This window comes from Oncorhynchus tshawytscha, linkage group LG13 (genome assembly GCF_018296145.1).
Source record: "Oncorhynchus tshawytscha isolate Ot180627B linkage group LG13, Otsh_v2.0, whole genome shotgun sequence".
NCBI classification, from domain to species: domain Eukaryota; kingdom Metazoa; phylum Chordata; class Actinopteri; order Salmoniformes; family Salmonidae; genus Oncorhynchus; species Oncorhynchus tshawytscha.
In genome coordinates, this window is record NC_056441.1 from 67,817,249 (window position 1) to 67,842,053 (window position 24,805).

Sequence of the window (24,805 nt, forward strand, 5' to 3'; positions counted from 1 at the left end):
ACTTGTTGATGATGGTGGAATCATTAATGATACTGTCTATGCATTTTGTAGTGCTGATTTCAGATGGTGGAAGTACTGGCTCTCCTCTGAAAAGCACAAAGGCTAATACATGACGTGATATGATGACCTGTCATCACTGTCTTGTTTTTCAGATGCGTGGGGGCAAGCTGATGATCTCCCACACCAGGAAGAGTGATGCTGGCATGTATGTGTGTGTGGGCACCAATGTGGTGGGAGAGCGGGACAGTGATCCTGCTGAGTTGGTGGTGTATGGTGAGTCTCGTGTGTGTGTGTGTGTGTGTGTGTGTGTGAAGGTGTCTTCGTGTGTAACTCTGGGTCTCTCTTTGCAGAGCGTCCTGTGCTGATGCGGAGGCCGGTGAACCAGGTAGTGATGGAGGAAGAGACCATTGACTTCCTGTGTGAGGTACATGGAGACCCCGCTCCCACGGTACGCTGGCGCCGAGAGCAGGCAGAGCTCCCCCGCGGGAGGTGAGGACACATTGACAGACAATTTTTCTATTAGTGAGTAGACCTAACTGATTGAATTGCATCTAAAGAGAGACAAAACACCCAGCGATACATTGATTTATGGAGTCCTGAAGGTACAGAATGAGGGAAGTCCATTCACCAGGGGTGCACAGATTGGGTTCTACCTGTGTAGAGCTCATGTCCCTTTGCCCTTACAATCTCCAAAGTGTCCTTTTGGGCGGTGATATAATTTCCCTCAAAATGAATTTGTTGTATAATATTGTTTCATTGTTGTTCTGTACCCACTGCCTGCAAGTAGTCGTGATGTCATCAAGTTTGCTAATCCCATAACCCACTCCGTCCGTTGGTAGCGCCTGTTGATCTGCCCTGTGCGGAGCTCACGCGTGCCTGGTATCCAAACATGCATAGCTTGAGAGATGCGGTCACTACTTGAGTATGTGTAGCTAGCTACCTAGTTTAAATATCAACAGTATTGTCAGAGTAGCATAATATTTCATTCAGCCTACATCATCAATAATATTCGCTCTGGTTGGCTGATACACACAGCATAGAGAGGCAGAAAGACATAGAGAGGAGACGCTGCATCAACGACCCTCCAACCCAAACTCACCGTTTTTTTTCAGTCAGAGTTGCACGTGTCAGGGCAGCAGCAACACAGGCAAGCTAACCACATACTAAAATATCCACACAAGCCACTAGTCAGCCAGCCATATATCATGAGATAGAAGATTATGAATATTATATCATGTAGTTATTTTATACAAGTATTGAAAATAAATCATAATCAGTCAAATAAATCTCACTAGCTAACTAGCAGATGTACATCAATCATCAATTTGAATGATCAGTTGATAGCCCACCCTCCTTTTTGATGTCAGTCATGTGTTTAGGAGGCACTGTAGCTTGCTTACAATTTGTGATCAGTGAATGTGTTGCAGAAATAAATAGGGGGATGCTTTTTTAAGTGTGTGGGGGGTGTGATACATTGATTGATGGAGTGCTGGAAGTACAGACAGACTGACAGAATTAGGGAAGCCCATTCACCAGGGATGCATATGTGATTAAAGTATGTGACCTAGAAAGCACAGCTACAGTAATTACTCATTAATTCATGCCTTCCCTTCCCTCAGCCAATACAAATTCATGAATGGGAGGCCAGTGAGGATTCATTAGTTTTGACATGTACAGTACCAGTCAAAAGTTTGGACACACCTACTCATTCAAGGGTTTTTCTTTATTTTTACTATTTTCTACATTGTAGAATAATCATGGAAACATAAACTATGAAATAACACATATGGAATCATGTAGTAACCCAAAAATATATTTTAGATTCTTCAAAGTAGCCACCATTTGCCTTGATGACAACTTTGCACACTCTTGGCATTCTCTCAACCAGCTTCACCTGGAATAATTTTCCAACAATCTTGAAGGAGTTTCCACATATGCTGGGCACTTGTTGGATGCATTTCCTTCACTCTGCGGTCCAACTCATCCCAAACCATCTCATTTGGGTTGTGATTGGGTGATTTTGTGGAGGCCAGGTCATCTGATGCAGCACTCCATCACTCTCCTTCTTGGTCAAATAGCAACACAGCAACTATTAAAACATTTCCAAACCAGAAACCATGGATTGATGGCAGCATTTGTACGAAACTGAAAGCACAAACCACTGCTTTTAACCAGGGCAAGGTGACCGGAAACATGACCGAATACAAACAGTGTAGCTATTCCCTCCGCAAGGCAATCAAACAACCTAAGCGTCAGTATAGAGACAAAGTAGAGTTGCAATTCAACGGCTCAGACATAAGAGGTATGTGGCAGGGTCTACAGTCAAACACGGATTACAAAAGAAAACCAGCCCCGTCACGGACCAAGATGTCTTGCTCCCAGAGAGACTAAATAACTTCTTTGAACACTTTGAGGACAATACAGTGCCACTGACACGGCCCGCTACCAAAACCTGTGGACTCTCCTTCACTGCAGCCGACGTGAGTAAAACATTTAAACGTGTTAACCCTCGCAAGGCTGCAGGCCCAGACGGAATCTCCAGCCGCGTCCTCAGAGCATGCGCAGACCAGTTGGCTGGTGTGTTTACAAACATATTCAATCTATCCTTATCCCAGTCTGCTGGTCCCACATGCTTCAAGAGGGCCACCATTGTTCCTGTTCCCAAGAAAGCTAAGGTAACTGAGCTAAACGACTACCGCCCCGTAGCACTCACTTCTGTCATCATGAAGTGCTTTGAGAGACTAGTCAAGGACCATATCACCTCCACCCTACCTGACACCCTAGACCCACTCCAATTTGCTTACTGCCCCAATAGGTCCACAGACGATGCAATCGCAACCACACTGCACACTACTCTATCCCATCTGGACAAGAGGAATACCTATGTGAGAATGCTGTTCATCGACTACAGCTCAGCATTTAACACCATAGTACCGTTCCAAACTAGTCATCAAGCTCGAGACCCTGGGTCTCCACCCCGCCCTGTGCAACTGGGTACTGGACTTCCTGACGGGCCGCCCCCAGGTGGTGAGGGTAGGTAACAACATCTCCACCCCGCTGATCCTCAACACTGGGGGGCCCCACAAGGGTGCGTTCTGAGCCCCCTCCTGTACTCCCTGTTCACCCACGACTGCGTGGCCATGCATGCCTCCAACTCAATCATCAAGTTTGCGGACGACACTACAGTGGTAGGCTTGATTACCAACAACGATGAGACGGCCTACAGGGAGGAGGTGAGGGCCCTCGGAGTGTGGTGTCAGGAAAATAACCTCACACTCAACGTCAACAAAACAAAGGAGATGATCGTGGACTTCAGGAAACAGCAGAGGGAGCACCCCCTATCCACATCGACGGGACAGTAGTGGAGAGGGTAGTAAGTTTTAAGTTCCTCGGTGTACACATCACGGACAAACTGAATTGGTCCACCCACACAGACCGTGTGGTGAAGAAGGCGCAGCAGCGCCTCTTCAACCTCAGGAGGCTGAAGAAATTCGGCTTGTCACCAAAAGCACTCACAAACTTCTACAGATGCACAATCGAGAGCATCCTGTCGGGCTGTATCACCGCCTGGTACGGCAACTGCTCCGCCCACAACCGTAAAGCTCTCCAGAGGGTAGTGAGGTCTGCACAACGCATCACTGGGGGCAAACTACCTGCCCTCCAGGACACCTACACCACCCGATGTCACCGGAAGGCCATAAAGATCATCAAGGACAACAACCACCCGAGCCACTGCCTGTTCACCCCACTATCATCCAGAAGGCGAGGTCAATACAGATGCATCAAAGCAGGGACCGAGAGACTGAAAAACAGCTTCTATCTCAAGGCCATCAGACTGTTAAACAGCCACCACTAACATTGAGTGGCTGATGCCAACATACTGACTCAACTCTAGCTCACTTTAATAATGGAAATGTATGTAAAAATGTAGCACTAGCCACCTTAAACAATGCCACTTAATATAATGTTTACATACCCTACATTACTCATCTCATATGTGTATGTATATACTGTACTCTATGTCATCTACTGCATCTTGCCATTTGTATATAATACATGTATCACTAGCCACTTTAAACTATGCCACTTTTATGTTTACATACCCTACATTACTCTTCTCATATGTACAGTGGGGCAAAAAAGTATTTAGTCAGCCACCAATTGTGCAAGTTCTCCCACTTAAAAAGATGAGGGTCCTGTAATTTGCATCATAGGTACACTTCAACTATGACAGACAAAATGAGAAAAAAAATCCAGAAAATCACATTGTAGGATTTTTTAATGAATTTATTTGCAAATTATGGTGGAAAATAAGTATTTGGTCACCTACAAACAAGCAAGATTTCTGGCTCTCACAGACCTGTAACTTTTTCTTTAAGAGGCTCCTCTGTCCTCCACTCGTTACCTGTATTAATGGCACCTGTTTGAACTTGTTATCAGTTTAAAAGACACCTGTCCACAACCTCAAACAGTCACACTCCAAACTCCACTATGGCCAAGAACAAAGATGTCAAAGGACACCAGAAACAAAATTGTAGACCTGCACCAGGCTGGGAAGACTGAATCTGCAATAGGTAAGCAGCTTGGTTTGAAGAAATCAACTGTGGGAGCAATTATTAGGAAATGGAAGACATACAAGACCACTGATAATCTCCCTCGATCTGGGGAACCATGCAAGATCTCACCCCGTGGGGTCAAAATGATCACAAGAACGGTTAGCAAAAGTCCCAGAGCCACACGGGGGGACCTAGTGAATGACCTGCAGAGAGCTGGGACCAAGGTAACAAAGCCTACCATCAGTAACACACTACGCCGCCAGGGACTCAAATCCTGCAGTGCCAGAAGTGTCCCCCTGCTTAAGCCAGTACATGTTCAGGCCCGTCTGAAGTTTGCTAGAGAGCATTTGGATGATCCAGAAGAAGATTGGGAGAATGTCATATGGTCAGATGAAACCAAAATAGAACATTTTGGTAAAAACTCAACTCGTCGTGTTTGGAGGAAAAATAATGCTGAGTTGCATCCAAAGAACACCATACCTACTGTGAAGCATGAGGGTGGAAACATCATGCTTTTGGGCTGTTTTTCTGCAAAGGGACCAGGAGGACTGATCCGTGTAAAGGAAAGAATGAATGGGGTCGTGTATCGTGAGATTCTGAGTGAAAACCTCCTTCCATCAGCAAGGGCATTGAAGATTAAACGTGGCTGGTTCTTTCAGCATGACAATGATTCCAAACACACTGTCCGGGCAACGAAGGAGTGGCTTCGTAAGAAGCATTTCAAGGTCCTGGAGTGGCCTAGCCAGTCTCCAGATCTCAACCCCATAGAAAGTCTTTGGAGGGAGTTGAAAGTCCGTGTTGCCCAGCAACAGCCCCAAAACATCACTGCTCTAGAGGAGATCTGCATGGAGGAATGGCCAAAATACCAGCAACAGTGTGTGAAGACTTACAGATAACATTTGACCTCTGTCATTGCCAGCAAAGGGTATATAACAAAGTATTGAGAAACTTTTGTTATTGACCAAATGCTTATTTTCCACCATAATTTGCAAATAAATTCATTAAATATCCTACAATGTGATTTTTCTGGATTATTTTTCTAATTTTGTCTGTCATAGTTGAAGTGTACCTATGATGAAAATTATAAGCCTCTCTCATCTTTGTGTGGACTTCAGGAAACAGCAGAGGGAACACCCCCCTATCCACATCGATGGAACAGTAGTGGAGAGGGTAGCAAGTTTTAAGTTCCTCGGCATACACATCACAGACAAACTGAATTGGTCCACCCACACAGACAGCATCGTGAAGAAGGCGCAGGAGCGCCTCTTCAACCTCAGGAGGCTGAAGAAATTCGGCTTGTCACCAAAAGCACTCACAAACTTCTACAGATGCACAATCGGCAACTGCTCCGCCCTCAACCGTAAGGCTCTCCAGAGGGTAGTGAGGTCTGCACAACGCATCACCGGGGGCAAACTACCTGCCCTCCAGGACACCTACACCACCCGATGTTACAGGAAGGCCATAAAGATCATCAAGGACATTAACCACCCGAGCCACTGCCTGTTCACCCCGCTATCATCCAGAAGGCGAGGTCAGTACAGGTGCATCAAAGCTGGGACCGAGAGACTGAAAAACAGCTTCTATCTCAAGGCCATCAGACTGTTAAACAGCCACCACTAACATTGAGTGGCTGCTGCCAACACACTGACAATGACACTGACTCAACTCCAGCCACTTTAATAATGGGAATTGATGGGAAATGATGTAAATATATCACTAGCCACTTTAAACAATGCTACCTTATATAATGTTTACATACCCTACATTATTCATCTCATATGCATACGTATATACTGTACTCTATATCATCGACTGCATCCTTATGTAATACATGTATCACTAGCCACTTTAACTATGCCACTTTGTTTACATACTCATCTCATATGTATATACTGTACTCGATATCAGCTACTGTATCTTGCCTATGCTGCTCTGTACCATCACTCATTCATATATCCTTATGTACATATTCTTTATCCCCTTACACAGTGTATAAGACAGTAGTTTTGGAATTGTTAGTTAGATTACTTGTTGGTTATTACTGCATTGTCGGAACTAGAAGCACAAGCATTTCGCTACACTCGCATTAACATCTGCTAACCATGTGTATGTGACAAATAAAATTTGATTCGATTTTAAGTGGGAGAACTTGCACAATTGGTGGCTGACTAAATACTTTTTTGCCCCACTGTATATACTACCTCTTGCCTATGCCGTTCTGTACCATTACTCATATCTTTATGTTCATTTTCTTTATACCTTTACACTTGTGTGTATAAGGTAGTAGTTGTGGTTTACTGTCTGGTTTACTTTAGGAAAACACTTTGAAACAGAGTCAATCTGTTTCAAACAGGTTTAGTTTATGAAAATATTTCAGAACTTTGTCTGACTTTCCTTCTCTCAATGGTTTACTTGATGCAAGTACTTTTGACTCTCTGTGTGTCTCTGTCCCAGGTTTGAGATCCGCAGTGACAACAGCCTGCGTCTGACCGGGGTGAGAGAGGAGGACGAGGGAACTTATACCTGTATGTCTGAGAACAGCGTGGGCAAGACTGAGGCGTCAGCCATGCTACAGGTCCATGGTAAGAAACAAATATTAATTCACTCACACACCCTCTCTCTCACACTCTCACTCTCTCCCACACACACACACACACACTGATATACATTCTCGAAGGCACACTCATGCATGCAGTACAGTAGTCACACACTTACAGTGGCTTGTGAAAGTATTCACCCCCCTTGGCATTTTTCCTATTTTGTTGCCTTCAACCTGGAATTAAAATGGATTTTGGGGGTTTTGTATCATTTGATTGGCAGAAGATGTCTACCACTTTGAAGATGCAAAATGTTTTTATTGTGAAATGAGACGACAAAAAAACTTGTGTGCATAACTATTCACCCCTCCCCCCCAAAGTCACCTTTTGCAGCAATTACATCTGCAAGTCTCTTGGGATATGTCTCTATAAGCTTGGCTCATCTAGCCACTGGGATTTCTTCCCATTCTTCAATGCAAAACTGCTGATAGGTTCCTCTGGTGTACAGCAATCTTTGTCATACCACAGATTCTTAATTGGATTGATATCTGGGCTTTGACTAGGTCATTCCAAAACATGTACATTTTTCCCCTTAAACCACTCAATTGCTTTAGCAGTATGCTTAGGGTCATTGTCCTGCTGGAAGGTGAACCTCCATCCCACTCTCAAATCTCTGGAAGACAAACAGGTTTCTTGGGGATGGTATTCTTGGGGTGATGAGAGGTGTTGGGTTTGCACCAGACATAGCATTTTCCTTGATGGCCAAAAAGCAATGTTTTTTTACTGGCTACTCTTCTATAAAGCCCAGCTCTGTGGAGTGTACGACTTAAAGTGGTCCTATGGATAGATACTCCAATCTCCGCTGTGGAGCTTTACAGCTCCTTCAGGGTTATCTTTGGTCTCTTTGTTGCCCCCCTTGCCTGGTCTGTGAGTTTTGGTGGGCAGCCCTCTCTTGGGAGGTTTGTTGTGGTGCCATGTTCTTTCTATTTTTTAATAATGGATTTAATGGTGCTCTGTGGGATGTTCAAAGTTTTGGATATTTTTTTTATAACCCAACCCTGATCTGTACTTCTCCACAACTGTGTCCCTGATCTGTTTGGAAAGCTCCTTGGTCTTCATGGTGCTGCTTGCTTAATGGTGTTCCAGACTCTGAGGCCTTTCAGAACGTGTGTGTCTCTATACTGAGATCACGTGACACTTAGATTGCACACAGGTGAACTTTATTTAACTAATTGGTTGCACCATATCTTATTTAGGGGCTTCATAGCAAAGAGGGTGAATACATATGCACGCACCACTTTTTTTCCATTTTGACATTTTTTTAATGTAGAATTTTTTTTAAACAAGTAATTTTATTTCACTTCACCAATTCTGACTATTTTATGTATGTCAATTACATGAAATCCAAATAAAAATATATTTAAATGACAGGTTGTAATGCAACAAAATAGGAAAAAAGCCAAGGGGGATGAATACTTTTGCAAGGCACTGTATGTCCACTTCATTTGACAGTGGTCATGCGGAGTTGTCAGAACTCTTCCCATCCATCTGGATGTGTTGGAATATCAATGTATCTGTGCTGTGCTCTCTTCTCTTCAACTCCACTGAAAGAAGCTTATGCTAAACCGTATGGATTACTCCCTCTGACAGCTGTTTGGGAGATGGTGGGCCAGAGAGCAGGACCACTATTAATAAGACGTGCGGTGTTTGGTGTGTGTGTGTGTTGGCTGATGGGGGGCGGGATTGACTTCATCCTCCATTTGCTTTTGTCAGTCCTGATGAAATCTCATGATGTTTCTCATTGTACCTCCATCTATGTCGGCCCATTCTGTAAGTCACCATTCTGACTTTGTAGATGTTTTTTCAAATATATTTTTTAATCTAGGGTGGCGGGGTTGTGATATTTAATGCATGCAATATCATCAGCACCTAATGGTATAAAAGAGCCTGTAACATGACTTAGTACTGGCCCGTTGCAGCACTCAGGCAGTGCAGTAAGTAAGCCTGTACTCTGACACAGTGACTTAATTTCGTACCAGATTAAGGATTGCTATCAAATCAAATCAAATGTATTTATATAGCCCTTCTTACATCAGCTGATATCTCAAAGTGCTGTACAAAAACCCAGCCTAAAACCCCAAACAGCAAGCAATGCAGGTGTAGAAGCACGGTGGTTAGGAAAAACTCTCTAGAAAGGCCAAAACCTAGGAAGAAACCTAGAGGAACCAGGCTGCTGTTTTTACTCTTATTAAAGAAGTGTGTTGATGTATGACGACATAAAGTTCACACATTCATTGACATACTGTTCTGTATGTTACCATAGAAACCCATGATTTCTAAATAGGCAATTATTCCACTTCTTTTGATGTTTTTTTATATTGTAAAAACAAATCTAAATATCAAAAGGTAGAGGCAGTTCTGTTACATGTCCACTCTGATGACTATTTGAAGTGAACATAAACCACATGACTGTTTAGTAACAGATTCTCTGCACGGTTCCCTGTTACATCCCCCCTGCTGGCTGGTGTTAGTGTAGTGAAGTCAGTCGCTCTCTGGCTGTGTGTGTGTGTTCCATCTCTAACGTGGGAAGATCTGCTGTGTTCTCCCTCAGTGAGAAAATCAAGACACGACACAGATGACTCTGTTCCCTTGAGGATTTAGCCTGATCGTGTGTGTGTGTGTGTGTGTGAAGACCGGGAAAATGCCTGCAGAGAAGATTAAGCAGCAGGAGAGCTCAGAGTCTATGGAAGGGAAGTCAGTGCTGTTGTTATTCAGTCAATGTCTATAGGAAGACGATGTGGTGGGATCAGAAGCAAGCTGTGGCCACAACACACAACCTGACCGCCAGTTCATTTCCACTGATATCACTCCAAAGTAAACCCACAAATACCATCACAATAGTTTGATTGGAATTAGATGGCTCGTCTCAGTATAAAAGATATGCATCAATGTTTTCACTGGATAATGTGAGAATGATAGGGCAGATTAATCAGAAAGGTAAACCATGAGGGCTAAATGTGACAGCAGTCAAATCATGGAGTACAAGGGTAGTGCTAAATGTTTAATCAATACTGTTCTGGCATTACTGAGTAGGTATTGATTATGCAGGGGAGGCAGGATAAAATTGTGAATTTAAATGCTAAAGCCTAAAACCTGAATCTCCTAAAAGAGTGTTTCTCCTCTCCAGTGCCCCCACAGATCGCCATCAAACCCCGGGACCAGAACTCGGCTCAGGGGCGCAGTGTCACCTTCCGCTGTGGCACCAGAGGAAACCCATCACCTGCCATCTTCTGGAAGAAAGAAGGAAGCCAGGTAACAGTGTCACTTCCTGAGAAATGGAGAGAGACCAATAAAGACTACCCCCTAAAAAATGAAAGACTAATACCTTGTAAAAAGGTTAAAAGAATTAAAGAAAATTCCAACTGTATACACTACAACGTGTAGTTGTAGATAAATGGCACTTTTAAACTGATCAACAAAGTAGTGATGTTTTTATGTCACATTTGAAGTACATGTACATTTTAGTCATTTAGCAGACACTCTTATCCAGAGCGACTTACAGTAGTGAGTGGATACATTTAAAAAAAAAACTTTTTCCTGTCCTGTTCCCCCGTGGGAAACAAAGCCACAACCCTGGCATTGCAAGCGCCATGCTCTACCAACTGAGCCTCATGGGACCGGTAGGATTTTGTGGTGTTTTAGCCTTATTTGTGCTCAAGTCTGTTATTTTGATCAGCAGCAGATAAATAGTTTTCTCACCATGTTTGTTAGTTGGTGACTCATTTGATTCCTCTCAGCTTGAAAACAAACCCGGGAATCGTTAGATTTAACAGCGCTTTCTCACTTATTTTCATGATTGCCCGGGCTCTTGAAGAGACGTTGGCCGAGGTGAAATGAGGGAGGGAGCTCATTTGCATTTGGCTGTAAAATGCAAATACTGATACGTGTTGGAAAGCGTGACAGGGAGTGCGTTGGCGAGGAAGTCGCTGTTGCCTGCAGACCGATGAAGGGTAGAGGAGGGGGTTGACTCGGATGAGCTACATCAGGTGGGAGAAGAGCTGCTTCCCTGGAAAATAGGCACAGAAACACTACATTTAACACCTGTCATTATAACTTAATAGAAATACATTCTGATAACAGAGGGGGAACAATAAAGATGTAAGTAAGTGTTTCACGGTAAGGTCTACTACACCTGTTGTATTCAGCACATGTGACAAATGAAATTTGATTTTATTTGACTAGATGGTTGTGGTAGAGGAGTTAACCCTCAGATCTGCCATGCAGGGGAAGTTGGCCTGAGGCTCTCTGAATAAGTTTCATTGTGTTCCAGTCTGTGATAGTTGTGGTGCCTGGTCGGGCCCCTGCTTGTGAAGCGGTTTGCTGTACTTTTGGGATTGTCTTGTGGGTTTATAACCCTGGTCCTACACTCAGTCTATGCCTCTTACAGGAATTAGATGGATGGGGAGATGGATGGAAGGATGTCCCTTCCCCCTATTCATGCCCATCTCCCTTTCTCATCACTCTGGCCGTGTGTAAAGCGTCTGTCACCTCACATCAAGCCAACAGACCAAAACAAAAGTCCCAAGTCATCTCCTGCTATTCTGTATAATGCATGCATAAAGTACATCTCTGATTCATCACAAGTGTTTCTTTCTCGCTCTGTGTGTGTGTGTGTGTGTGTGTCTAGATGCTGCTGTTTCCTGGCCAGCACTTCTCCCAGTCCGGCCGCTACTCTGTGTCCATGAGTGGAGAGCTGTCCATCACCGACGTGCACCCAGAGGATTCTGGGTATTATATCTGCCAGGCCATCAGTGTAGCAGGAAGTGTCCTGACCAAAGCCCTGCTGGAGGTGGAAGGGGGTGAGATTGAGGGGGTTACTTTGGGACGAGGAAGGAATATGGTACTGGGAGGGGAGAGCCCAGTACAAATGCATTGATATTATAACATGCATGTATGGATTAGCAGGTAGGCTCTGACAGCTCTACATAACCACTGTCAAATAGAGTGGACATTACAGCGTGTGTGACAGGACCCACTGACATAATGTCCTGTCGGTTATTCCCTCTCCCCCATAGGTCCTTCACACCGTGTTCCACCAATAATCCGCCAAGGCCCAGCCAATCAGACTTTGGCTCTGGGGTCCGTAGCCCAGTTTCACTGTCATGCGATTGGTGGACCCTCACTAAAGATCGGATGGGAAAAGGACGGGAAAAAGATTGTGGAGGACGACCCCCGCATGAACCTGATGGAGAACGGGACACTGCAGATCACTAATGTTGAGGTACTTGTATGATGTCATGGAATAAAAATGTCTGGGATCGGATTTGTCTTTTGATCCTCATGAATAAATGAGTATTGCGCGGCTGGACAGAAATGCCATCCATCATCTATACATTTTTACTTTTCGCAATGCCAGAGGGCAATGTTTTTATGTTCTCCTCCATTACAATTTTTTTTAAAGTCTAGGTGAAACTGAATTTCAAACAGACTTCTCCGGTGTGATTACGTGCCTATGCAGTGTGTAATGTTAATGAATGGGCTTGTTTGTAAATGTGTTCTGCTTTGATGAAAGACCAGTCAGTGGCCCTTTTGTGCTGTGGCCTCACTGGAGGTGGGCGTGCGGAGCGGGGAGTGCAGCATCGTTTGTTATAATTGACTGTGGCCACGCATGATTAACGATCTCAGAGCCTTTAATTACATCTCTGGCACAACTCTCTCTCTCGCTCTCTGTCATCACTGTGTCATGCTCAGCATTTGTGCTCAGCAAACTTGGAGCATTAACACACAAAGTCCAATGCATCAATGAGGCGGGGGAAATATGCCATGCCACTGTGCTCAATGGAACAGAAGACATGCATTAGCTTGGCATCAAGAGGGAGGGAGAGGACCAGTTCTAGAGGGAGAAAGAGGGACTAAAAATATTTAGCCTAGCGATGCCCCTCCTAGTCTTCAATATTTCAGCAGTGGTTAAACTCACACAGAGTTCATCTGTCCACATGCTACCAGTCCACCAACCAGAGGTCAAATCTAACATGAATTTATGTTAGATGTACAGTAGACTGGCACTCCGCCAGCCCAGTGTTGGTAACACCATTAGGCCAGTGAAGCATGAGGACATGTATACAGTACTGTGGCAAAGGAGAGCAGGTAGACCAGGGGTGTCAAACACATTCCATGGAGGACCTAGTGTCTGCTGGTTTAATTTTTTCCTTTCAATTAAGCTCTAGACAACAAGGTGTGGGGAGTTCCTTACTAATAATTTAGCTTAATTCATGAATCAAGTCCAAGGAAGGAGCGATAACCTGCAGTCACTCGGACCTCTGTGGAATGAGTTTAACACCTGTGAGCTAGACCATGTAGACTACTGTTCACTCAGGACTCCTAGTGCTGCTGTGGCTGAGGGATGTCTGCTTTGTGGCAAAGTGGCATGTTATAAAAGCGTTTACCTTTAAACTTCTAAAAGTGAGTCTCAGGCAGCAAAGCAGTGAACAAAAAAGCTATTAATAAGTAAAAAGAGGAGATCCACTGGGATCGGCTCCACTTGGATTAGCAAACACAGTATCTAAAGCACCATGGTTCCAATGTTTTGGGTCTCCTCTCCTCGTGTAAGGGAGCTAAAATGCACATCTGTTGCTAGGATACGGATTCGGGAATGTACACGTGTGTGGTGTCCAGCGCCATGGGGGAGTCAAGCTGGAGTGGGACACTCACCATGAGAGGTAAACACACACACAATTCTCTCAGCGCCTCACAAAACCAAACACCACTGGTTTCAAATTATACATTACATTATACGGAAACCTACTTTCCTGCTTTAGCTACATTATTCACCACTACTGTGTGTGAATATCAACAGACTTGAAAAATAAACAGTCAAACTCATACTATATCCCAGTACACTACCACACACCACTATATCCCGGTACCATTATCACACCCCACCACTGTGTCTCATGTTATCTCATGCCGGATCCCTGTTTGTGTCCCAGAGGATGGAGCCCCTGGGTCATCAGTTCCCCGGGTGTCAGAGTCCATCCAGCTGCCAGGGCCGCCCCAGAGGCCTGTGGTGACGGAGGTGACCAGGGGCACAGTCACCCTCACCTGGCAGTCCAACCCCCACGAGGGTGGGGCCGCTGTGACCTCCTACATCATTGAGGCCTTCAGGTACTGTATGACATGCAAGGACTGGGTACCAGAGCCATATATTTGCAAACCGCATTGCCCAACCTCTCTTAATACATGGCTCTGCAGGACACCATATAAATAGAGGATTTCTATTTCAATGCTTTCTAGGTCTGTTGCTATATCAGTTGTGTTATTGATGTGTATTTTATTCACATACAGAGAATGTCCATTTGGTTTAACTAAGCCATTCATACATGTGCCACAGGGACAAGAAATAACGACATGAAGGGAAACCGAGCTGTGGCAGATTTAATAAAAGCGTTCTGGAGCAGAGAATCATAGAATCAGTTGCATAAAGGGGAAAAAAAGCAGCATTTTCCCCATGATCCTGGACTGCACTGACCTGGGGCTATGTAAGGGCAGCCCAGCCAGAGAGCTCTCATCACAGGCAGAGAGGTCAGAGGCTCAGGACAGGCAGAGCCAGACACAGACAGGCCAACAGGCTGCCTGTTGATTGGCACGGAGACTGACAGCACAGTTTGAGAGGAGATATTCCCATGGGTAGCTGTTAGATGAAGTTTTAGGAAAGCAGCTAACAGAGCACAGTCTTTAAATAGAGCTAGCTGCTGGATGGAAACATATCCTATTATTCCTCCTCTAACCCTCCTAGGACTGGCGAACAGGGCTTAATGGAAGGAGAGGGGGGAGGAGAGGGATGCTTGAAGGGGGTTGGAGTACAGTAGAGGGCAGATTGCCATGCAGATCTTCTATGACAGTTCGGAAGAGTTTATTTTTGGACTTCGGTAAGGGTTTTTTCATCTGTTTGAACACATTATTTTTCTACGTCCCTTGAAAATTAATGACAGATTAATTGCGTTATTGTAGATTAATTCGGACTATTTTGAGGAAGTGTATACTGGCTACGGCATCTCAAAATTGTCAAACAGTACTATTGTCCCTTTTTTGTTGTTTTTTAAGGTCTTTTAAGGGAGTATGTTAGCCCACTCGTTCGGTTCGGCTAGCCGAGTCCTCATATCTGTATAAGGACAAGGCCAGACAATCCTACCAGAATTCAATCTGTAATTGATAAATGTTATTTTCCAGCCAATCTGTTGGCAGTGTGTGGCAGACGGTAGCTGACCGTGTGAAACAGGAGAAGCACACAGTCATTGGCCTGTACCCAAACACTGTCTACCTGTTCATCGTCCGAGCGGTCAACTCCTACGGTCTGAGTGACCCCAGCCCCATCTCTGAACCCATCAGGACACAGGGTCAGTATGGGCACAGAACAGCATATAATGTGCATAATCACTCAATCACTTGAACTGTTTCGTAGTAAAGTGTTACGTGATGTTAGGCTGTTTTGAGTGCAGTGTGGTATGACATCAGGCTGTTCTCAATGCAATGTGGTATGATGTCAGGCTCTTCTGAGTGCAGTTCTCTCTGTCTCTGTGTTGTTGTAGATGGGAGTCCTACAGAGCAGGGGGTGGACCACAGACATGTGCAGAGAGAACTAGGGGAGGTGTCTGTCTTCCTGCAGAAGCCTGTGGTCCTATCACCCACCAGTGCCCAGGTCTCCTGGACTGTGAGTAAAACTGAGTATTCTAATCTGGAGAAACAATATGCTACTTTATACTGTGCTACATACTTTACAATATCTTGGAGTAGATCAATACCCACCTCCTATGTCCCTCCTCCTGTGTTCTGTCATTGGCCAGGTGGCGCGTCAATCTCAGTATGTGCAGGGCTACAGGCTGCTGTACCGCTCCACTGGCAGCATCTGGCTGGTCCAGGACGTGAAGGCTGGGCCTGAGCTTAGCACTGTCCTATCAGACCTGCGCACGGACACAGAGTATGAGGTGAAGGTCCTTCCCTACTTCAACGAGCTGCAGGGACTGGACAGCCCCCTGGTGCTGCTACGCACCCCTGAGGAGGGTAAGACACGCAGCGGGATGCAGGAGCGTCCCTCTCTGAAGTAGTGTACTATGCCTACAGACTTCTTTATTGTCGCTGCAAGGGCAGTAAGAATCCAGTTTTTGGTTTTTTTGCTTCTAAAATGACTAATCAATGCTGTTATATGCTACTCTAGAACACCACAGCACAATTTTATTGACAAGTCTCTTTTTGATCCTCTGGGTCTTGTTAACTAACAGTTTTCCATATTCACATCCTTCCAGTGTTGAGTGCTCCCCCGCAGGCTGTGTCAGTGGTCCAGCTCAGCAACAGCTCCAGCATCCGTGTCTCCTGGGAGCCTCCCTCTGACGAGCAGAGTGGTATAGTCCTGGAGTACAAGGTGAGATTACAGCATGGAGACTGTTGAAGCTGTACCTGGTTGGAGGAAAGTGCTACTCTAGACTACTGTCTGATGTTAATATAGTGAAATGTGAGCAGTTAATTAGTCACTACAACTGTTCGTGGGAAAGAAAAAATAAATATTTGTTTGAATCAGCAATGTGCTGATTTTAAGCAGTCGGTTTTATCAATGTTGCCAAAACATGCTGTGCAGAACAGAAATGCAGTGCTAGTGGTTTTAATTAAACATTGCAAATTGCTCCCTGATTAGTATCTGTTAACAGCAACACTTCTATAGAATACAAAAACACAATTTAACAAATTTAGTCCTCAGATATAAATAATTTGTCCTCATCTTGTCAATTGGATCTCCTCTTAAGTTTTGATTTGCAGTCCCCCAATAAATGTTCAGACTTTTCTGGAAAGGCTTTTAAAGCCTATTGTATCCCCATGTTGAGCTGGCTTACAACAACAAAATATCTCCACTTATGGTTCAATTGTCCTATTGGCAACATGATCGACTTGATGCTTCTAGTGTTTTTAAATGTTGTAGGTCATTTCTGTCCCTCCACCACTTAGTATCACGCTTGTTTCTCTGTCTGTCAGGTCTGGTGCCTGGGAAGTGACTCTGAGATGAAGACAGAGAGCCATATCAACAGGACAGTGGATGGAGCAGTATTGTCCATCCTACTGACTGGGCTGCTACCAGACCTCCAGTACAATGTGATGGTGGCTGCAGTCACCATCTTGGGAGTTGGTGAACACAGCCCACCTATAGACCTGGTCCTCAGTGAGTCAGCTTTACCACCTTAGATGCAACATTAATAGCCTGTCAACTTGGTCCTCAGTCAGTAATGGGAGATGACTAAAGACGAGGCTTGAGGTTTCTGAATAGTTTGTTACTGGTATACTGTATTTCAACACAAACCAATGGGGTTAGTTGTCTGTTTATTCAGGAAGCCATATTGGAAATTAATTTGCCAGACTGATAACCTGGACTCTATCATACAGCCCTGTCACTGGACATGCCTTCAGACCCTCTGCAGAAAGACAGCAGCCTCAGTCTATCAGAGCAGATCACGGGTGTGGTCTGCCAACCAGCGTTTATCGCTGGGTTGGGTGTGGCTCCGTGGCTGGCGCTCATGGGTTTCAGTGGTTGGCTGTACTGTCGCCACCGCAGGAGGAAGGAGCTGGGACACTACACCACCTCATTCGCCTACACACCTGCAGGTATACTGTAACATCCTCAACCCGACACTGTATTCACATAGCATACAAACAACACCATTAGCATTACAATACTAGTCTGTTCCAATCCTGTCACCATCACATTTGCCAAGTCTGCGTGTCTTAAATGTGACTTGTTGTAATCTGTGGGTTCTGAATCCTAGTGTTGCTGTGATATGCCTTTTTAGTGTATCTAGGTCAGACACAGAAGCATGGCCTTAATGAAATTACAAACAAAAAAACGGCATGCCTGAATCACAAGTGGGACACACTGTTTTGTGCCCTTGAGTATACGGCATATTTTCTGAATTTGTTTGGCAAACAGCCCTAGATGAAAGCCACTGCATAATAAAGATATATTTTAATTGCAGCCATTGCTTTTGTTGTTTTTTCCTGCAGTTGGATTTGCTCACATTGAAGGATCTGGTCTCAGCAACGGAAGGTAGAGATCTTGGTTTTACTCAGAGCATCAATGTAAACATGAGTGGACTCGTTTTTTTAATTACAACCAGCACAGACTTACAGTAATATCTGACCTTTAGTTCTCTCCATCTGTCTACAGTAGACCAGGGATGCTGGGCTCCAACATGGGGAACGTTGCCCAGAATGGAAAAGACTCAGTCACCTGTTGCTCTGGCAAACTGGACTCTACAGACAGATACTACAATGGTGAGAGCCGACAGTCACGTCTTGCAACTTGGGATGGGATAAAATGCAGTAGTTTGAATAGAAGCTAAATGAATAGTAATACGCTGCCTTTACAGCTCAAATGATTGAACCTATTTGAGCTTTTGTGATTGACCAGGAAATTGCAGAGGGAAGATCAAGTGGTTCATTCAAGGAAATGTTTGACTTTTTAAATGTTTTAATGACTTTCTATTTCTCACTGCAGTTGCCATCTCCAATTACCTGAGCCAGTCTGAGAAATACAGCTCAGTGTCCACTGACAGTCCCATCTACAGCACCATCAATACAGCTGCTGCTGAGGACTTGCAGGGTTTAGCCTACTACAACACACACTCCAACACCCCCTGCACCCAGGGCTCCAACACCCCCTGCACCCAGGGCTCCAACACCCCCTGCACCCAGGGCTCCAACACCCCCTGCACCCAGGGCCCTGACTCCTATGCCAGTACCCCCGTCCTCTCCAACTTCGGCCTCTTCGGTCTGGTGCAAGACCTGGACCAGTGGACCATCCAGTCTGGACAGTCTGTAGAGTACACCAAGATGCAGTACGCCAGGACAAGCAATGGTACAGGCACCAATTACACTTCTCATGTACTGTAGTTAAGGGCTCATGGAATGTTAAGTGGCGAGGATATACAGTACCAGTCAAAAGTTTGGACACACCTACTCATTCCAGGGTTTTTCTTTATTTTTACTGTTTCTACATTGTAGAGTAATAGTGAAGACGTCAAATCTATGAAATAATACATATGGAATGATGTAGTAATCAAAATATTTGAGTCTTCAAATTAACCACCCTTTGCCTTGATGACAGTTTTGCACACTCTTGGCATTCTCTCAACCAGCTTCACCTGGAATGCTTTTCCAACGCTCTTGAGGGAGTTCCCACATATGCTGAGCACTTGTAGGCTGCTTTTTTTTCACTCTGTGTCCCCAACTCATCCCAAACCATCTCAATTGTACTGGGCTCCCGAGTGACGCAGCGGTCTAAGGCACTGCATCTCAGTCCCATAGGGCAGCGCACAATTGGCCCAATGTCGTCCGGGTTTGGCCGGTGTAGGCCGTCAATGTAAATAAGAATTTGTTCTTAACAGACTTGCCTAGTTAAAGGTTCAATAAAAAAATTGGGTTGTGGTCTGGTGATTGTTGAGGCCAGGTCATCTGATGCAGCACTCCATCACTCTCCTTCTAGGTCATTGTCCTGTTGAAAAACATATGATAGTTCCACTAAGCGCAAACCAGATAGGGTGGCATATCGCTGCAGAATGCTGTGGCAGCCATGCTGGTTAAGTGTGCCTTGAATTCTAAATAAATCACTGACAGTGTCACCAGCAAAGCACCATCACACCAACTCCTCCATGCTTCACGGTGGGAACCACACATGCGGATCATCCATTCACCTACTCAGCGTCTCCTCTGAACAGTTGATGTTGAGGTGAGCCTGTTACTTGAATTTTGAAGCATTTATTTGGGCTGCAATTTCTGAGGCTGGTAACTCTAATGAACTTATCCTCCACAGCAGAGGTAACTCGGGGTCTTCCTTTCCTGTGGCGGTCCACATGAGAGCCAGTTTCATCATAGCGCTTGATGTTTTTTGCGACAGGAAATTTTCCCGATTGACTGACCTGAAAACATTGATGGACTGTCGTTTCTTTGATATTTGCATACTGGTTCTCTTTGTCCCCCCCACCCCCACCTTGTCACAACACAACTGATTGGCTCAAACACATTTCACAAATAAATGTTTAACAAGGCACACTTGATAATTGAAATGTATTACAAGTGACTACCTAATAAAGCTGGTTGAGAGAATGCCAAGAGTGTGCAAAGCTGTAATCAAGGCAATTGGTGGCTACTATGAAGACTCTAAAATATATTTTGATTTGTCTAACACTTTTTTGGTTACTACATGATTGCATATGTGTTATTTCATAGTTGTGATGTCTTCACTATTATTCTACAATGTAGAAAATTGTAAAATAAAGAAAACCCCTTGAGTGGGTGTGTCCAAACTTTTGATTGGTACTGTAGCTAACTTTGTTACATAGTTGATGAGGGTGTGTGTGTGTGTGTGTGTGTGTGTGTGTGTGTGTAGGTATCAAAACTATGAAATAACACATGGAATCATGTATTAACCAAAAGGTAGTGTGTGTGTGTGTACACTACCGTTCAAAAGTTTGGGGTCACTTAGAAATGTTCTTGTTTTTGAAAGAAAAGCACTTTTTTTGTTGTCCATTTAAAAGAACATCAAATTGATCAGAAATACATTGTAGACATTGTTAATGTTGTAAATGACTATTGTAGCTGGAAACAGATGTTTTTTAATGGATTATCTACATAGGTGAACAGAGGCCCATTATCAGCAACCATCACTCCTGTGTTCCAATGGCACGTTGTGTTAGCTAATCCAAGTTTATAATTTTAAAAGGCTAATTGATCATTAGAAAACCCTTCTGCAATTATGTTAGCAAAGCTGAAAACTGTTGTTCTTATTAAAGAAGCAATAAAACTGTCCTTCTTTAGACTAGTTGAGTACCTGGAGCATCAAAATGTGTGGGTTCATTACAGGCTAAAAATGGCTAGAAGCCAAAGCTTTCTTCTGAAACTCGTCCGTCTTTTCTTGTTCTAAGAATTGAAGGCTATTCCATGTGAGAAATTGGCAAGAAACTGAAGATCTTGTACAGTGGTGTGTACTACTCCCTTCCCAGAACAACGCAAACTGTCTCTAACCAGAATAGAAAGAGGAGTGGGAGGCCCGGGTGCACAATTGAGCAAGAGGACAAGTACATTAGAGTGTCTAGTTTTGAGAAACCAACGCCTCAAGTCCTCAACTGGTAGCTTCATTAAATAGTATCCGCAGAACACCAGCCTCAACGTCAACAGTGAAGAGATGACTCCAGGATACTGGCCTTCTAGGCAGAGTTTCCAGCTACAAAAGTCATTTACAACATTAACAATGTCTACACTGTATTTCTGATAAATTTGATGTTATTTTAAATGGACAAAAAATTTGCTTTTCTTTCAAAAACAAGGACATTTCTAAGTGACCCCAAACTTTAGAGCGGTAATGTGCGTGTAGATACAGTTGACGTCGGAAGTTTACATTTAAACTCAGTTTCTCACAATTCCTGACATTTAATCCTAGTAAAATGACCTGTCTTAGGTCCGTTAGGATCACCACTTTATTTTAAGAATGTGAAATGTCAGAATAATAGTAGTGATTTATTTCAGCTTTTATTTCTTTCATCACATTCCCAGTGGATCAAAAGTTTACATACACTCAATTACTATTCGGTAGCATTGCCTTTAAAATTGTTTAACTTGGGTCAAACATTTCAGATAGCCTTCCACAAGCTTCCCATAATAAGTTGAATGAATTTTGGCCCATTCCTCCTGAGAGCTGGTGTAACTGAGTCAGGTTTGTAGGCATCCTTGCTCGCACACGCATTTTCAGTCCTGCCCACATGTTCTATAGGATTGAGGTCAGGGCTTTGTGATGGCCACTCCAATACCTTGACTTTGTTGTCCTTAACTCATTTTGCCACAACTTTTAGAAGTGCGCTTGGGGTCATTGCTCATTTGGAAGTCCCATTTGCGACCAAGATTAACTTCCTGACTGATGTCTTGAGATGTTGCTTCCATATTATAGCAGTATTTATTAGGGTAAAGAAAGATTTTGTTCGGGCGCCAGGCAGGTATTAACCATGCCAAAAGGAAAAGAGTAGAAGAGAGAGAGTACCACTACCAGACCCACACACATCAGCAGAAGAGACTGCCTAGAGGGTAGCCTGTTTACCAGATAGCCAGTGGAGAGAAAAAAGAATACACACCATATAAAACCCACATCACAGCACAGGGGTAACCCAAACAAGAATACCTCATACAATAACACTAATACTAATAATGGCAGAGCAATTGAACAGCAACTTCATACAAGAACGAACCCAGTCATCAACATAGGATTTGCAATAATCTGTATTATTTTCTAGTGGATGAGTGCAGAGGGTATGAATGTGGGGGGTGTTCATCGACACAACAAAGGCCTTAAAAATGTCCACAGTCTTCTCGGCCACATGTCATTAGTACACCCCACCTCAATACAGTTCACATAATATACAACTTGCAAGCAACCTACTAAAATGTCCATCCAAATACTTCTGGCAGGGAAATAATAGTCCAGCTCTAATGAACTTCAATGGGAAGTGCATTTGAAAAATAGAGAGTCTGTTGCAGGGTAAAGCACTGGAATGAGAGGGAAGAGAAAGAGAGCGAAAAAGATAACAAGAGAGATCTTAGCTGTGGTCTTCAGGCGTGCAGGTGTACTGTCTGACTGTCCGATGGTTTGTTGGTTTGTATGTTAAAGCTTCGCAACAATGTTGTTACTAATCCATGCGATCCATAACGGGCGCGGTCCCAAACGAAAACAACCACGACCTTGAGCGATTACACCGATGATTGAGTTAAATACTCTATAAACTACACACGCTGAAAACAAACAAACAAACAAACAAACAAACAAACAAAACTTCTGCAGCACAGCACACACAATCAAACTGTCGCGCCACCCAAGAGCCCCTCCCCAAAGAGCTGAACGAGCTCTCTTTATCTCCTCCTTCCTTACTGCTCATGCGCTCTTAAAGTGGCAGCGCACGGTGAAGGCTCCGAGCAGATTTCACCACAATATATCCACATACTTTTCCTTCCTCATGATGACATCTATTTTGTGAAGTGCACCAGTCCCTCCTGCAGCAAAGCACCCCCACAACATGATGCTGCCACCCCCGCGCTTCACGGTTGGGATGGTGTTCTTCGGCTTGCAAGCCTCCCCCTTTTTCCTCCAAACATAACAATGGTCATTCTGGCCAAACAGTTCTATTTTTGTTTCATCAGACCAGAGGACATTTCTCCAAAAAGTACGATCTTTGGCCCCATGTGCAGTTGCAAACCATAGTCTGGCTTTATGGCGGTTTTGGAGCAGTGGGTTCTGCCTTGCTGAGAGGCCTTTCAGGTTATGTTGATATAGGACTCGTTTTACTGTGGATATAGATACTTTTTTACCTGTTTCCTCCAGCATCTTCACAAGGTCCTTTGCTGTTGTTCTGGGATTGATTCACACTATTCGCTCCAAAGTATGTTCATCTCTAGGAGACCGAACGCGTCTCCTTCCTGAGCGGTATGACGGCTGCGTGGTCCCATGGTGTTTATATTTGCGTAATATTGTTTGTACAGATGAACATTGTACCTTCAGGTGTTTGGAAATTGCTTCCACGGATGAGCCAGACTTGTGGAGGTCTACATTTTTTTTTTCCTGAGGTCTGATTTTACCCCATGATGTCAAGCAGAGGCACTGAGTTTTAAGGTAGGCTTTGAAATAAATCCACCGGTGCCCCTCCAATTTACTAAAATTATGTCAATTAGCCTATCAGAAGCTTCTAAAGCAATGGCATAATTTTCTGGAATTTTCCAAGCTGTTTAAAGGCACAGTCAACTTAGTGTATGTAAACTTCTGACCCACTGGAATTGTGATACAGGGAAATAATCTGTCAACAATTGTTGGAGAAAATTCTTGTTTGTTAACAAGAAATTTGTGGAGTGGTTGAAAAATGAGTTTTAATGACCCCAACATAAGTGTATGTAAACTTCCGACTTCAACACATATATATATATATATATATATATATATTGACCAATGTTCTCTTCAGCTTGATTTAACTAAGTGTGTGGGCTGTCTGCTTTCTCTCTGTACTGTAGCCAAGCTGGTGAAGCAGAGGTCAGTGTGTCCTCCATTTAAGCCTGCACCACTCAACTGGGAGGACGTTCTGTCTCTACCACTGCCTGCTAATAAAGGATGTGGTTACACCAAGAGATATCAGGATGAGGGGAGGAACAGGTAACACCCAGCACTACATCCCCTGTAGACACCCTCCCATGGGATAGCTTGTTAGCATTTCCCTCCTGGTGTTCAGGAGGGAAATGGCAGTACAGGGAAAGAGAACTAGTAGTGCTGAAGCTGTTACATATTGCACCCTTTCTCCATAACTCATTGTGATTTTTCCTGATGTGTCCTTTTTATCTATTCTCTGATGCCCTCATATGAGGGCTGTGTTTAGATTGGATGTATGTCTTGCACTCTATTTGACCTGATAGTTTACCTGAACTACATAGCAAGAGTTCATGACGTTGGGGCCGGAACCTGACCTCCAGTTCAATCCAGATTATAAACTCTAGTGAAGTTTACTACGGTTAAAGTTGGAGATAAAAACATTCTTGTCTGGAGGCTCAGGAGAGACTCTTAGTGTGGCTGCATCAGGGGGAGTGTACAGTTTTCTCTAACTGATTGTGACAGATGAGATTGTGGCCATAACTGGGGGGACCTAGCTG

At 44.0% G+C, this 24,805-nt stretch overlaps 1 protein-coding gene across 2 annotated transcripts in view; it reads left to right on the top strand.

Annotated features, from left to right (window-relative positions):
• LOC112265557 (roundabout homolog 2) overlaps positions 1-24,805 on the top strand; it is a 79,997-nt gene that overhangs the window by 50,010 nt on the left and 5,182 nt on the right. For both annotated transcript variants that reach the window (XM_024442963.2, XM_024442962.2), the window contains exons 4-21: positions 153-273; positions 351-489; positions 7,011-7,138; positions 10,281-10,405; positions 11,781-11,952; positions 12,169-12,374; positions 13,731-13,812; positions 14,083-14,257; positions 15,323-15,489; positions 15,682-15,803; positions 15,937-16,153; positions 16,396-16,511; positions 17,117-17,300; positions 17,522-17,740; positions 18,137-18,179; positions 18,300-18,406; positions 18,630-18,989; positions 24,176-24,314. In XM_024442963.2, the coding sequence (XP_024298731.1) occupies positions 153-273; positions 351-489; positions 7,011-7,138; positions 10,281-10,405; positions 11,781-11,952; positions 12,169-12,374; positions 13,731-13,812; positions 14,083-14,257; positions 15,323-15,489; positions 15,682-15,803; positions 15,937-16,153; positions 16,396-16,511; positions 17,117-17,300; positions 17,522-17,740; positions 18,137-18,179; positions 18,300-18,406; positions 18,630-18,989; positions 24,176-24,314 (2,822 nt within the window). The remainder of the gene's footprint in view (positions 1-152; positions 274-350; positions 490-7,010; positions 7,139-10,280; positions 10,406-11,780; positions 11,953-12,168; positions 12,375-13,730; positions 13,813-14,082; positions 14,258-15,322; positions 15,490-15,681; positions 15,804-15,936; positions 16,154-16,395; positions 16,512-17,116; positions 17,301-17,521; positions 17,741-18,136; positions 18,180-18,299; positions 18,407-18,629; positions 18,990-24,175; positions 24,315-24,805) is intronic.